Source organism: Hyposmocoma kahamanoa, unplaced genomic scaffold (assembly GCF_003589595.1).
Source record: "Hyposmocoma kahamanoa isolate Upper Pololo Valley unplaced genomic scaffold, ASM358959v1 64, whole genome shotgun sequence".
NCBI classification, from domain to species: domain Eukaryota; kingdom Metazoa; phylum Arthropoda; class Insecta; order Lepidoptera; family Cosmopterigidae; genus Hyposmocoma; species Hyposmocoma kahamanoa.
In genome coordinates, this window is record NW_020653852.1 from 15,764,008 (window position 1) to 15,780,381 (window position 16,374).

The 16,374-nt window shown below is 36.0% G+C and overlaps 2 protein-coding genes across 2 annotated transcripts in view; both read left to right on the forward strand.

Annotated features, from left to right (window-relative positions):
• Positions 1–16,374, forward strand: part of LOC113230617 (zinc finger SWIM domain-containing protein 4-like) — a 112,616-nt gene that overhangs the window by 61,261 nt on the left and 34,981 nt on the right. Inside the window, exons 2-4 of the mRNA XM_026464611.1 lie at positions 8,538–8,631; positions 9,775–9,902; positions 10,521–10,732. Of these exons, the coding sequence (XP_026320396.1) occupies positions 8,538–8,631; positions 9,775–9,902; positions 10,521–10,732 (434 nt within the window). The remainder of the gene's footprint in view (positions 1–8,537; positions 8,632–9,774; positions 9,903–10,520; positions 10,733–16,374) is intronic.
• Positions 13,418–16,263, forward strand: LOC113230618 (uncharacterized protein K02A2.6-like). The gene is made up of 2 exons (XM_026464613.1): positions 13,418–15,205; positions 16,003–16,263. Exons 1-2 carry the CDS (start codon positions 13,568–13,570, stop codon positions 16,021–16,023), a joined length of 1,659 nt encoding a protein of 552 aa, XP_026320398.1. The 5' UTR covers positions 13,418–13,567; the 3' UTR covers positions 16,024–16,263.

Here is a 16,374-nt window from a genome sequence, read left to right on the forward strand (position 1 = left end):
GAAATGAGTGCCATATTCGTAATGAGCATCCCCAAATACCTCGAAAAGGATACCCATATAGCATATTTTGAAAAATCGTGTCCGCCATCTTGGATTTACAAATAAGTGCTATATTCGTTTTTCATCGACAAAACCGAGCATATCTGTAGGCACCTGATCGACATTGTCGATCGACTGTAACGATCGACAAAATCGAGCACATCTGTAGGCACCTGATCGACAATGTCGGGCAAATCTGTAGGCACCTTTAACTTAATGATGAGTTAAGCAAGATACAATTTCCCCACTTTTGAGGGAAATGTTATTCCATGGCATCATTATTTGTATATTTGTGTGCGTGCCGACGAGCGTAGTTACAAGTTGCTTACGCCTACATGAATTTGGTTTTTGCCTCACTTGTGACAGTTCGTTTGATATGAAACTATCATTCTATGCGTTATTATTCTAAGTAAGTAGGTACAAATTTATCTCTACAACTCACTAATATTTTGTAATAAAGTTCTTCAATAACGTCATTATTAATTTATTTTTTTCATTATCTTTACACCCACAGTTGTGTACTCAGTTAACTTAAATTGAGTACTTACGTTATAGGGAGGTATCGAAATACGATAAAGTCGTGTTCCCTCGCAATACAGCTGAAAAAACAATCAATCAACACCGGATACATAATAAAACGAAACTCGAATAGCACTCAATATTGCCGATAACAAATCTTTGCATTAACCATAGACAGCTGTGCAAACGACCGCCATGTTTAATTTTTTCTTCTTTAAAAAACCGCGCATCTTTTTCTCGAGTGCCAGCTAGTTTTCGTCGCCGTGACCATCAAAGGTAACATGAACGTTCTATTGTCAACCTTCCGTTGATGACTATAGTACCTAAAACACCGAAGAAGCAGTAATCATTACAGCACCAATACCTTTTAAAATCGTCCCATTTTTGCGCCGAACAATGCAGGCCATTTTGTTTTTCGATCGATTTAGTTTACAGAGAATAATCTTTAATTGTTCACCTTTTTCGTGTATAATTTTAGGTTTACGTAATTACGTGAATGTTAGGTATATTTGTCGTTAGATAATTTGACAATTCAATATTCCATACATTAGTTCTCTAATCTATTGGTTTCAATTACATTTCAATATAAGTTACACAAATCAATTTTAAATTGTTTTGTAAAAAATTCGATACGCGTTATTAGAACGGGAAATAATAATGGAAATCAGTCACACAGCATACCGAAATGAATAAGTTAAGTAGGTAGGATATAAAAGACGTGATGCACATTTATATACCTAACAAAAAGCTTGTTGTGTTACTCACTTATTTCACGCGTCAAAGACGAAATTAAAATCTCTAAAAAAACCATAAAATTGCGTCAAGAACAGGCGTTCGAATTTCGAAGCTTGACGAATTACAGTCGACTGACTCGCGGCTTCCGCTCCTGGCGAGCTAATTCGAATTATTCGAAACTTGAATCGACTGCCGTTGAACTGGGGTGCAGGCGGTGCAGCTGATGCGATTGTGTTTTTGAACGCTCTTGAGTACCAATTTTCACTTCGGTGATCGTGAGAACTTTTTTACGTCTAAAGACCGAAATTAGTTCATCATAGTACGTAGGTAGTCAATTATTCTACAAAATGCAATACAAATTTCCCATTCCCATTTATAAACGACTGTATGTAACTTACAATTTTTAGGGGGAAAAATAATAACACACGTCGATTTGCGTTGTACATAATTTGTGTTCGTCAATGTTTTAAATAACGTCCATTCGTGTTGTAAGGGCCGATATCTGTTTATGGGATCAGATTATATCTCTACAATCTGATCATTATACGACAAAAACAGGACACATTAATTTACGATTTGCTCTTTAAAAATTAAGCCAATACTTTACGGTCAAAGCCATGACCTTTTAAAATGCCTTTACTTTCAACTTACATAAGTTCAGTTCATTGTAGGACCCAATTATATTCCTTCACTAAAAAAGCCTTCAAATACGGATGACGAATGCTTATAAAATAATCTCAGTACAAGTACTAAAAAACCGACCTCAAAAACTCGCAGGATTACCTCTTATTTGCCAAGTTTTATTGAAATCGGTTACCGGAAAGTGCGCAAAATCGGATTCATCCCCTCTTAGTGGTGGAATATTTTCTTCAAATTTAAATGGGACCACTTCTGATGGACCCTCTTTAAACAAAAGAATAATAATCAAAATCTCTTCACAAATTATTGTGAGTTATTGCGTAACATACAAAAAAAAAGCCATAGAGTATTCTTTTTTGAAGTCGGTTAAAAAGATTTGTCACAAACCCGACGGGGTGACCCTATCTGTGATAAGGTACCATACTTTTGTCTCACCTCTCAAAAATAACAACAGGATACATCAACATCAACATATCGTTAACCGATCTTTAACTGCACCGTTAATCTATAACCGTCAGTTATTTTGTAAACCGCTTGCCCAGCACGGGTCTATTTACAAACTAGCCAACACTGTGTGCACTTAAAATCAATGAAAATAGCTTTATGAATGTCAAATAATAAATATTTTCATAGCGCATTCGAATTGCCTTTATTTTGTACGTTATTCTGAACCTACTACCAGTATATTATGGTCCAATCTTATTTTAAATACACAACAATAATAAGACGTTTGCCCATAGACTAGAGATCTTTAACGTTGCAAATGCGTTGCCGGCGGTATAATCTGATTTATTAACCGACTCCAAAGAAGAAGAAGATTCTCAATTTGACTATTTTTTTATTGTTTTATTTGTATGTTGTGCGCTAACTCATTTGTTAACCGATTTTGATGATTCTTTTTTTGGTGGAAAGACCTCAGTAGTAGTCCCATTTACTTTTGAAGAAAATATTCCACCTCTAAGGGTGGGTGACCTATCACAAACTCGAAAATTTCTTTTATTCGAAATAACGTTTGTTCGAATTTTCATTACATCGAAAACCGAATTATAACGAAACAGTTGTTCTTTCAGGATATCTTGAATGTTTATCGCAAAGACACTAGTAGGTTCGGTTAGGTTAGGTTAAGTTAGGTTTAAAAGAAAAAAACATTTTCCTTTTAAAATTTCTTTCGAGATTACGAAAATTCGAGCAAACGTTATATCTGAAAAAATGTCATTCGGACTTCTGAGATAACCCCGATTTCAATAAAACTTGGCAAACAGATGTAATTCCAGAAACTTTTGAGGTCGATTTTTTTAGTACTATGTACTGAAATTACTACTAAAGACAACTACTAATGTCAGCTTGAAAAATAGTGCTGCCATGTTTATTGTATAGCGATGCGTTTAGTGGAGAGTCCCAATTCTGCTATTTTTTTGCCACCACAGGTCGTTCCATAAAGGTAATTCCATAATATTGCAATTACGTTAATATTTCTTATTCTGATAAAATCTAGTTGCAATGGCAGTTGAGTGTCAGTGGAATGACAGTAATGGCATTCATTCGTTCAATGACTAACAATCGATGTTGCCTCACTAAAAATACCAAGGAAATTACTACGCACATTTTAATTTTTATCTCGTTTAATCAACGATTGAGACTTCAAATTAATGTTTTTTTTTGTAAAATAAAACTCGTTAATCGATATAAACGCTTAAATTGTAAGTAAAAAGGAATCGACAGAAACGTCTAGTAATTAGTGGACTATGCCAGAATACAAAAAAATTGCAATTACTGTTGAAAAGTAGCTCAATAGCTCCCGTTACACAGTCACTTTCTGGCGGGTGATCAGTAGGGCTAGCACATCCGATATGACACAATAATTTTAAATTAAAATACCATAACTCAGTTTAGAATATTGAAATTGTTTAATGATATTTCAGCTATGTATCGTTAGGGTTGGGGTAAGTTCCAATAAGTCGAGCACGATAACTAATTTTTACTATTTTTGAAAGGGAATTTTGTACTCCATCTTTTACTATTTAAAACGGATATTTGTTTGTTGTCCGGATATTTACCATTTGTCACTTAACCGCGTTTTAGTTAGTGGACAGCCTAATGTCAATAGGATGCGACTTGCGCGAGAGCGACATAAAGTGCGAGATACTGCTATTCTCGCGTAGCAATCGTGCTAGCCCTACAGGAGAGTACAGGATTTTGCGCGGGAAAGGCTTTGCCTTTTTCCACGCGCAATCGTGCTCGATTACCTGTTTGAATTTTTTTAAGCTAACGTTCTTTCGCGATTGCTCGTGTTCGTTTTTATACAACGCGTATCACGCGCGATAAAGTGTCTGTATTAAGACCGCTATTGGCTTGCCACTGACAAGACTGAACCAAACGTGCATAATCCTGCCATTGACACTCTTTCGGCACACCACTGAACATTAGCAGACTTGGGACCGTAAAGAACCCGAAACGGATCTGGTTGGTTTGAATAACGAATACATTTCGATTTTAGATTCAGTTTTTGCTAGAAACATGACGATCAAGGTAACAAATAGTAAAGTAGGCACAAACATGTTTCGCTAGAAAATAAGACAGGCATGCAAAAAATTGACCATCACATTATCATATTAAATTATATATAATCGGTATGACAGTAATTATATGTATATTATTAATAGCATAATAATATATATAATAATACCGATTGAAAAAATCCTTAATACTTATTTAATTAAATTATTTACTTATGTATGGTAGTGGTTGGGTTTGGCAGAAGAAGAATGAAAGTAGAATAAATGCAATAGAAATGAGAGCTTTGAGAAGTATGGCTGGAGTGACTCTGATAGATAAATTACGGAACAGTGTGATAAGATAAGATGTAATGACATGTAGAGAGAATGAATGAAAGAAGATTGACGAAACAGATTTATAGGGCGAGCAGAGAAAGGGATAGTTAGATTGTTCGGACATGTAGAGAGAATGAATGAAAGAAGATTGACGAAACAGATTTATAAGGCGCGTAGAGAAAGGGATGCTTAGATGGTTCGGACATGTTGAGAGAATGAATGAAAGAACACTGACGAAACAGATTTATAAGGCGAGTAGAGAAAGGGATGCTTAGATGGTTCGGACATGTGGAGAGAATGAATGAAAGAAGATTGACGAAACCGTCGAATGGACGAAACAGATTTATAAGGCGAGTAGAGAAAAGGATACTTAGATGGTTCGGACATGTGGAGAGAATGAATGAAAGAAGATTGACGAAACAGATTTATAAGGCGAGTGTGAGCGGGCAAAATGGCAAGGGCCGACCAAGGCGAACTTACAATGACCAAATTGAGGCCATCCTAAAGAAGGGCCAGGTCAAGAGTACCCTTAACCGACGAACGTGCATGAAAGCACTGATGCGTGTTGCTGAGGCGAAAGATGTGTGCCAGGACCGTAGCAAGTGGAAGCCTATTGTCTCTGCCTAGCCCGATGGGAAAAAGGCGTGAAATATACGTATGTATGTATTATGATATTTATACTTTATCCCTCAACAATTCGTATGATTTCGTCTTAAATAATTTAAAAGGCCACGAATCCACTCTTTCGTGAAATCTAAAACACATACACAAACAGTTTTGATTCTATTATGTACTGTTTTTATAGTCGGTGTTTTGCCGTAAGCAACATTTGGATTTGTTTTTTCGTGAAAGCATATTTTAGGTTTACATGACTGTTTAAAATATATACATCTGGTTAGGTTTTAAATTGAATTTTAAAACCAAAATTGAATTTAAAAACAGGACGTTAACAATTTAAAACAGTCGTTAAAACCTAAAGCATGCTCCCCTGATTGTTTTTTTCTAAATGTCACATACGCCCGCCCTTACTACAAAACACCGACGACGCTATTCAGACCCGAAAAAATAGTCTAAAGTCTAAGAACTTAAATTTCATTACTTCGTACTGCCGTGCTAAGCCGAAAATCGCTATCTCTGAGATACGCCCTTTTAGTTTTTTTGTACCATTCAACGGTTATAATAATTTCGCATCTAATGGTATAATAGAAATAGCGCTGTCTAACTTTAAACATTTAAACAACCACTAAGAACTAATTTTATATCTCAATTTTTGAAACCTTTCTTTATAATCAAAATAGTGGTATCTCACAAAATAGGTATAATGGTACCATTTATGGACAATTTGTCAATAAATCTATTAGTCAAAAAAACGTATAAATATGTTTTAACATCTTCAAAAGATTTGTTTTTGAAGGTGCGAAAATACAATTCACAAAAAGTGGATTTTCTCAAAACTTACTCCGATTCAGATAGCGCTTTTCGGCTTATCAGGGCAGCGTAGTACACATAAAAAAAATAACAACAACACCAAGAGTTCCTAGGTACAATTTACAATATTATACCTTTCGTCACGAGAATCTGGTTGGCCTTTATTTTGGACCTTGAATAGGTGGCGCTATAGCAATGACTTTTGACATCATAATTCGTGTTGTCTATAAAGCAAATAAGTTTAAAAACCACAATAGAGCAACGGTCGAAACCTTGCCAACATTTACAATGAAAGTTTTAACAGTTTTATGCTTTATTTTTTTTTATAAACACAAATGTTTAGCAACATTAAGTTACACAACGTGATTGACAAATCAAAACATTGCGTTTCTCTACTAAAAAAAACTTATTCCAACCGTGGTTCACTTCGATTGACACCGTGACACAAACGTACACTTAAACCATGAAAGAAACAGACTTGCAACGTTTTAACTCGTACCAAATCGAGTTACGTACCTTAAGAATTAATTTTAGCGCTTTATTAAATTTCTTAACTTTAGTATTAAGTAAATAACATAGCGAAACTCAATTGCTACGGATGTCGTGAACTTAAGACAGGAACTTGGGTACAGATCCACGAAAAGACATTTCCTTATCTACAAATACAAATATGTACTTTACGTTTTCAATGTATAAGAATAATAATGCTTACTTCTCCACAAAATACAAATAATAAATTTAGTAGCAGTAGACCTCCTTTAAAAGAACGCGTCCAGGGAAGTACTGCCACCTTACCTATATCTACCGCCAAACAGTAATGATCACATTACTGTGTTCGGTTGTGAAGGGTAAGGGTGTAACAAGAACATGAGACTTGTCAACGTATGTCTCAGGGTGACGGGCGCAGTGGCGGTGCCCCCAGATCTTTATGATTTAAAGCTCTGAGTAACACTGCAACTGTTATGGGCAGGCGTGTGGCTTTCTACCAGGCGCACGACTTGTTCGTCCCGTCACTGAGTATTATAAAAAAAGTACATAACGTTATTAGTAATCGTAAAACACATTACGCAAGGAGCTGGTGCTTGTTGAAGGGTTAACTGTACTACAATTCACCAGGCCCTCGTCCTTGGGGTGACACATTCATACATATGGCATTACTAAGCAGATTACAAAGATTATTGATATACAATATAAACTTTACTTCCAAGTAAATTCTAACTTAAATTTAAATTTAGCTCGGAAGGCCCGGCGCCCACTGACGGGACGGTAAGGGACATTTAGGTGACGAACAGTAATAAAAATTCTGTCATCGATACAAACTCGCGATTGCATGGATACAATCGTCTATAAATCCCAAGTGTAGCGATGCAACCGCGCATTTGTACCGATGCATGCGAATGCCGAAGTATCCCCTGCCGAGACATCTCGTCAGTGGGTGCCATGCCTAATGGGTGTAGGTATGTGTATAAATGAACGACAGCTGAGGTCGAATCTCCAATTTCTTCTTGCTATGATAACGCAAATATTTATTCTGCTACTTAGAGCTGCACGGGCAACAAACATGTTTGTACGTAAGTAGAAATACAAGGCTCCAATGTGGTAACAACCTTACTTGCGTTTACCTACGCACGCAAGTGAAACTGCCCCCAAACTGTGTCGAAAGAATGCCATTGATAAATACTCAATAGCGTTGTTACCCAAGAAGAACTTCGACGTGATCTGACGAAATTGTGAATTGGCAATTTTCAAAGGATTTTATAAATATTACAAATAAAAACTCGTACGGGGTCAAGAGCACGTCAAGCTTGACACTAAAAATTTAAATTAAACTCTATGCCGCTTGCTATAACAACGGTCCAAAGTCCGAAGTGTCAAGCTTGATGTGCTCTTGACTGTACCTGTAAAGATTAAAATTGGAGAAGATTTTTCTATTACGAGTTTTATATTTTGTACTGCATTAGCAAACTTTCAGTCAATGTAAAAATATTAAAATTAATAGAAAACGCAAGCCATTTTATCTTATTTTAGGAATGAATGGATTTAGAAATCAATAAATTCTAAACTCAAAATTCAAAGTGCGTCAGAATAAAAAGTTTTTTCTTCTATACCAGTAACTACTAACACGAGGAATAAAAACTTTTTCTTAAAAACAATACATTTCTTTTAATCGACCGTAAGCAAAACGCTCTCAAATAGTCTGAAAAAAGACAGAAAGTATATCCTTTATGGGAGTTGCAAAATACTGGAAATATTGTAAAAACTTCACAAAAATTATAGCAATCTTCACACAATAAATGAAGCATGACATAAATACATTACATTACAATACATTTCCGTTTGTTGCAGGCTTCCATTTGAGCGGCGTGGTACGCGCTCCGGCAGCAGTCCCGCCATGTTCCGAGCCAGAAAGGTTATACAGGGTCACAGTTTCTTTTGACAGGTGAGCCTATCCTTATGACTACACATTCAAATGAGCAAATATGAACAATCTGAAGTTAACAACCATGGGACACGACATCATAAGCCTCCTGAATGACTCCGGCTCAACCTGTGCCAATCTGCAGGTGCTTTATAATTTGTATCAAAACGCGAGGTTACATATTTCTTGCACCAAATAAATGTGTACCGAGTATTAACGACCATAATATAAATGAATATGTATCTTTAAATCCGAAATATAGCAGCGCAGCACTAGCTAAAATTGATAGGTGGTATTTAGACGAGTTACTGCGCAAAGAATGTGTCTACTAACCAAATTCAAAAACTAATTTAACTAAGTAATAATATCTCATGATTTTGTGTCATAATTCATTACACTAAATACCGTCAGGAAACCTGTAGGTACAGGGTCAAGAGCACGTCAAGCTTGACACTTGAGATTTAAATCCAACTCTATGCCGCTTGCGATATCCAAAGTACAAAGTGTCACTTGACGTGCTCTTGACTGTAATGTATATAAAGCAAAAGTGTTTTTTTTTCCATTGTCATGGAGCTATGTGATTAGTCTGTTTGAAATACCCGCTTTACAGTTGGCGTGTTTAATTTCCCACAGATAAAACACTTCTAAGTTCGCTAGGAGCAAAAAAAGTTTATATCTTTTTAGTTATTTATATAGTCATTTACCTTTTTTGTTTTTTTTTTTTAAATAAAAAGCTTCGTGGCGTTATACGAGACGAATTCAAATAAACAACTTTGTGATTTGCAAAAAAAAACAGGGTTCCATTGAACCATAAGCCTATTGTTAAGACCGTCAAAGAAAGACCGTTTTACGCAAAGGGCAGTGTACCAGTTACCTTTTGTAAAAAGTAATTTGTCAACTTACATAAAAGAGAAGATTGGACACGAGGAAGTAAAGGCCTTGTTGATTAAATTTTTTTATCGATTGGCTGTTTAAATGCTTTCTCATGTGGTGTTGTTATTTAAGAAAATTATTTTAGTTTTAGGGTGCTTATAGATCTGGCGAATGCGCCGCAAATGCGCCTGTTTGCGAAAGGCTCGCGAGCTGCACACGAGCATTACGTTGTACAGTCTGTTCGCGTTAGTTGATCAACCGCTCCAATATTTGTAAACTTTTCGTCCATAGATGCAAAATAACGGGGGTGACGTGCAGTTGCGAGGCACGTGACATCTTCTGGTGCCAACACGTGGTAGCGCTGGCCCTCTACCGCATCAGAAATGCTGACTCCGTGCGACTCAGAGTGCCTATATCAGGTAAATGTCACATTGACACCGGGTTGCCATATGTCAAAATAAGGTCAACTAAAGGAAGTCAGGTCATGTTTCAAGCCGTCTTTTGTTCAGAATACCAAAGTCACTTATTAAAACCATCATTATTTTTTAGGATTGTGCTTTCAAATGTTAACAGCCGCCATAGAGGCAACTTTTATTCACAATTAATTTATTTGTGAAAATATAGATTGTATAGAATTTAGCATGCAACAAATAAGTATATAATAAAATACACTATGTCCGGCCAAACATTAGATATGCAAATATTTTGTTCTCATTACACTCTTAACGTGATTGCTTAGAGTCGTTACACACGCGCATTTGCCTCGATGCAGTCGCGCGCTTATATCGCGTTTGCATCGCTGCTTAAAATCGCGTGTGGCATCACTTTTAAAAGATGCCGTGTGTTACCGCTTTTACATTATTGAATTAAGTTTTCGATAGTGTTTGATATAAGGCTCTGAGCGGTACTGCAACTGTTATGGACAGGCGTATAGTTTACCACATTTATTCGTCCCGTCCCTTGGTACAACAATAAACCTCTTGCGTCAAGAACGTTTCATTCATGGCTCAATATAACCGCGAGAATTTTCTTTACAGAAACCCTCCTCCAAATGGACAGGCAACAACTTCAAAAGTTCGTCCAGTACCTCATAGCGGAACACCACACGGAAGTTCTTCCCACGGCCCAAAGGTTAGCTGACGAGGTGCTGCAGGCGCGGTCGGCTATTAACAGAATATGCGGAGCGCCGGACCCTACGGCTGGGCCTCCTCCGGACGCACACCATGCTTGGCATTTGGATGAGCAGCAGGTAACTTAAATTACGTCTAGGAGTCATTTCTGATTGTTGATGAGAAACAAAATTATTTATTAAGTGATCACTATGCGCGCCATAGTCCATATGGTCGGTGTTTTGTAGAAGTTTGTGTAAGCAACATTTTAAAAAAATATCCGGGGCATGGTTTAGGTTATAACGACTGTTTTAAAATATTTACGTCCTGTTTTAAAATCCAATTTTGGTTTGCCATTTGGTTTGCAATTCAATTTTGGCTTTAAAATTTAATTTAAAACATGACGTAAATATTTTAAAATTCTTAAAAACGTAATCCCCTGAAAAATGTCGCTTACGTCCTTTCTACAAAACACCGACGATATGTTCCTTGGCTATGTTCTAAAGCGACTCCTTAAATTTTACATTCATTTGAATAATATTTATTATTATTTAGTAGACCTCATAATAGGTAATAAGTAAATCATCGTATAATCTGCAATAAAATTGATTTATTCTGATAAAAGCCGGTAGCGGCGTAACACATTGCTAAAGTATATCTGAAAGTTTTTTCTCATACTCCCTTCTGGTGTAACAAACGTAATCTTTCTCTTCTCTTCGTAATCTAATTTGTCGGTCCATTGATTGTAAACAGTATTTGCATCCTTCGTGGTAGATCTAATACCAAGTTTGAAATTTATCTAAATGGTTAGCGGTAGTGCTGCCACCTATGGGATGGCTCTGCTGCATACCCACTGGCCACCTTGGATTCAATCGACAAGCGTGTCAAGTGCGTGGCTTACAGGTGACTCAGAATTAGTAGAGGCGACGCTGCAAAGCCGTAACACCGCCGTAAAGTTGCCTGCTTATCAGTATTCTACAGGATATATCACCAAGTGTGCGAGGAAATTACCACCAATTCATTCCGCCTTCTCTTTTCCATCACCGGGGGACCAGGCGCAGGCTCGGGTTCCACCCCTATGTTCTGGATATTCCAAGAATTCGCACGAAACGTTTCACTTCCACATTTATATGGCGAACGGGTATGGAGTGGAATTCTCTGCAGGCAGACTTGTTCCCTGAACGTTACGACTTGACCTTTTCAAGGCGAAAGCGAATAGACAATATTGGCGACGAGAGGGTGAGCAAACTCAGCGTAAAGACCAGCATTAACACGTTAGTGAAAGATTGAAAAACAAAATGGCAGTCAGTGCATTTATAGGTGTCTTGCCGCCGTACGATAAGAACATGAGTTGGATTTGCTGGAGGGAGTTATTTGATGAGTATTGTAGTCTAAACAAAGTAAAAGATGAGTCCGTAAAAAAGTCATTGTTCTTGACCCACATAGGAGCCGCAAATTATAGCATACTCCATAGCACGTGCTTGCCAGGAAAGCCCAAAGAAAAGTCAATAGAAGAGTTGTGTCAAATTTTGGAAATAAAGCATGAGCCTCCAGGTTTAGAAGCTACAAATAGGTACATTTTTCATCGACGCATGCAGAACGACAATGAGTCTGTCACGGATTATATTATAGCCCTGCAAGAAATCGCTAGCAAATGTAAATATACAGAAGTCCAAATTTATGATGTCTTAAAAGACCAGTTAGTATGTGGTTTACGCTCGGAGAGCATAAGAAGGAAATTGTTGAGTACACAAAATTTAACATATGAAAAAGCTAAAGAGATATGCTTACAAGAAGAAACAATTCAAAATCAAGTGTTATCATTACAAGAAAGTAATGGACATAATAATGTAAACAAAGTAAACTACAGGAATAGTAAAAGTGGATATCAGTCAAAACAGTATAAGTCGAGTCAATATCAGTCAAGTCGAGTCCCAGTGCAATCAAGTCATGTTCCAGTCAAGTCTAGAGTTCCAAATGGAATCAGCCGAAGTCCAATGCAAGTTCCAGTCTCAGTTCAACAAAGTAGAGGTCCAGCATATTCCAGTAAATTTAGTCAGCGACAGAATGTCCATAACAGAGGTCAGTCATCAAGTGTTTATGTAAATGAAGAGTGTTACAGGTGTGGAAGGAACCACAACCCACATACGTGTCCTGCGAGGGAATGGCAGTGTTACAAGTGCAAAAAGGTCGGTCACATATCATATAAGTGTAAGAATAGATTTATTCACAACTGTATAGTAAAGGAAGGTGTCGTGGATGATGAGGAGGTAGAGTGTATGTTGCAGGAATTAAATATGAATACTATTTCACAAATAATGTTTAACAGTAAAAAGTCTGAGTCACAAATTGTTAAAATGCAAGTAGAAAATGTCATGTTACAAATGGAAATAGATACTGGTGCAGCAGTGTCTTTGTTTCCTTACTCATTGTATTTAAAATATTTTAATCAACACAAATTACAACCTACAAACATTAAGTTAAATTGTATAACAGGGAAAATAGAAATAGCAGGTCTATTAAATGTCAAAGTGCATTACCAAAATAAAAGTACAGATCTAACAGTTATTGTGTGTTCTCAGGGTAGGGAGTTTATTCCATTGTTGGGAAGAGATTGGTTAGATGAGTTGTTACCTGCTTGGAGAAGTAAATTATTAGGGAATGTTGGTGATTCTCAGTGTGTCATGTCAAATAATGTCAGCCAGTTTGGTAAAGAAAATATTAATCAGTCCAGTGTAAAAGTGAGTCAGTTGCATAATATGTCAAAAAATATCAATGTGTCAGAGTCGAATGTGTCAAATTTAGTTAAACAACTGAAGTGTCAATATAGTAATGTTTTTAATAAAGAGTCAGATACAAGTATTAAGCATTTCCAAGCAACCTTAAACTTAAAAGATAATTATACTCCGGTTTTTCAGAAACCGTACCAGTTGCCTTATAATATTGTCAACATAGTGTCAGAGTCCTTAGATAAAATGGAAAAAGATGGTAAGATATTTAAAGTAAATCATTCAGAATGGGCTTCACCCATCGTTCCAGTAAAGAAAAATGATGGTTCATACAGGTTATGTGTCGATTTCAAGAAAACGGTCAATCCTAATTTGAATATTGATATCTATCCATTGCCTAAAGCAGAGGATGTGTTTGCTACTATGTCAGGTGGATCAGTTTTTGTAGTTTTGGATTTGACAGATGCGTACCAACAACTTATTGTTAGTGAAAGTAGTCAACCTTTGCTAACAATTAATACACATAAAGGATTATATAGATTTACTCGTCTCATATATGGTATTGCATCAGCACCAGCGATTTTTCAAAAGATTATGGATCAAATACTGTCAGGGATTCCAAATACATGTTGTTATATAGATGATATTCTGATAAAAGGAAACAATATGAAAGATTGTTTAGATACAGTTAGAAAAGTGTTGGAAAGATTAGATAAATATAATGTCAAAGTGAAAGAGGGAAAATGTACATGGTTCTCAGAGTCTGTCGAATATTTGGGTCATGTTATTTGTAAGGAAGGTAGGAAACCGAGTAAATCATTAGTCGAGGCTATAGTAAAATGTAAAAAACCTGAAAATGTCAAAGAGTTACGTTCATACTTAGGAATGTTGAACTTTTATAATAACTATATTGGAAATTTAAGTACTTTAACCAAACCATTGAGAGAACTCATAGAAAAGAATGTTAAGTGGAATTGGTCTGATTTACATCAACAATCATTTGAGTTATCTAAACAAAAATTATTGAATAGTGATATATTGGTTCATTATGATCCCTCACTTCCATTAGTACTATTTACAGATGCCAGTCCAGTGGGTCTAGGTGCAGTATTATGTCATGCCATTAAAAAAGGAAATAATAAATTGATGGAAAAACCAATTGCATTTGCATCATGTTCATTAACTAAAGTTCAACAGAATTATTCACAGTTAGATAGAGAAGCCTTAGGTATTATTTATGCTGTGACTAAGTTTCATAAATATTTATGGGGTAGACAGTTTACCTTAATAACTGATAATGCTCCAATTCGTCATATTTTTCATCCTAGTAAAAATGTACCAACGTTGGCAACTCACAGATTGCAACATTGGGCATTAATATTGTCAAGTTATAATTATGATATTCAACATAGAAAAAGTGACTTACTATGCCATGCAGATGCCTTGTCAAGGCTTCCAATTAATAAAATAGTTATAGATAATTCAAGTCATATTAATGAAAGTGTCTTATTAGAATTACCCATGTCTCATGTTGATATAGCATGTGAAACTGCAAAAGATTGTGTTTTGAGTAAAGTATTAGATTATGTTAAGGTAGGATGGCCTAATTATATGAACGATCCAGCAATTTTGCCGTATTTTAGAATGCGTTTTTACATAAATGTAGTTGATGATTGCTTATTGTTTGGTTCAAGGGTGATAGTCCCTCCGAAATGTCAAGCAAAAGTGTTAGACTTATTGCATGAAGGACATCCTGGAATTGTAAGAACTAAGTTACTGGCCAGATCTTCATTTTGGTGGCCTAATATGTCTACTGATATTGAGAATAAATGTAAATCCTGCGAGTCATGTGCAGCTGTTAATTTTAAGTCGGATAATACAACTATTCCATGGCCTCAAACAAACAAACCGTTCGAAAGAGTTCATATTGATTTTTTTGAGTTTGAAAAAGAACACTTTTTGATGTATTGTGATAGTTATTCTAAATGGATTGATGTAAGGAAGATGAGCAATTGCTCAGCTATAGAAGTTATTAAACAGTTAACTTCAATTTTCTCATTTGTAGGGTTACCATGTCAATTAGTGTCTGATAATGGTCCACCATTTGATTCTACATTGTTTATTGATTTTTGCACAAAGTATAACATCAAAGTTTGTAAGTCACCACCGTATCACCCCCAAAGCAATGGGTTAGCTGAAAGGAATGTACAGATTGTTAAAAAAGGTCTTAAGAGAATTATGTTAGATAGTAAAAATAATAAATCAGATTTGGAGTTAAAACTGTATAATTTTCTGATGTCTTATAGAAATACTGAAACAACTGTAAATGTAAAGTCACCTAATGCTATGTTATTTATGTTTAAACCTAGAACAAAAATTACAATGTTAAATCCTATTCATAACAGTAAAAATGTGTCATTACATTCAGGTCATTTTCGTGAAAATGACTTAATTTTAGTTCGTTTTGGTCAAAATAAACCAGTAAAAGGTACTATTGTAAGAATTTTAAGTCCCATGATGTATTTAATTTCTGTAAACGGTGTTCTGAAAAAGGCGCATTTAAATCAATTGTGTTTCGCACCTTTGTTTAGTAGTTTGGATAAAAAATCTGTACCAAGTTGTAAACCATATTTCTCCCAGGAGAAGAATGGTCCTTGTCCAGTTATTCCAAGTGTAATTCCATTCCATGTGTCTCAACCTAATGTAGAAAATCCTAGTTGTAGTACTGTACCAAGCTCTGTACAGAGTTCAGAGGTCCTCGCTCCTGTTACCGAGCCTCAACCGAGAACCCTAGTTCCAGTTAGGAAGTCCAGTAGAATAGTCCGTCCTCCAAATAGATTAAATTTGTAAGGGGAGAGTGTGGTGTATTCGAACACTTTATATTATATTATCTATGCTAAGTTGTCTGTGGTCATTCTCAAGTACATAAGTTGTGTCCGGTCCGTTTAGTACAGCTTTGTATAAGTATCTTGTGTCTGATTAAACAGTTAATTATAAAATATCATATTTGATTCCGCCGCCGCCTTCCTCACCCTATCCACAACCACAACATT

Bases quoted from the DNA above. Each gene is read 5' to 3' on its own strand.
- LOC113230618 (XM_026464613.1), top strand. From the start codon at position 13,568: ATGGAAAAAGATGGTAAGATATTTAAAGTAAATCATTCAGAATGGGCT. The intron at 15,206-16,002 runs ATTCCATGGCCT...AAGTGTAATTCC, and splicing joins TTAAGTCGGATAATACAACT to ATTCCATGTGTCTCAACCTA.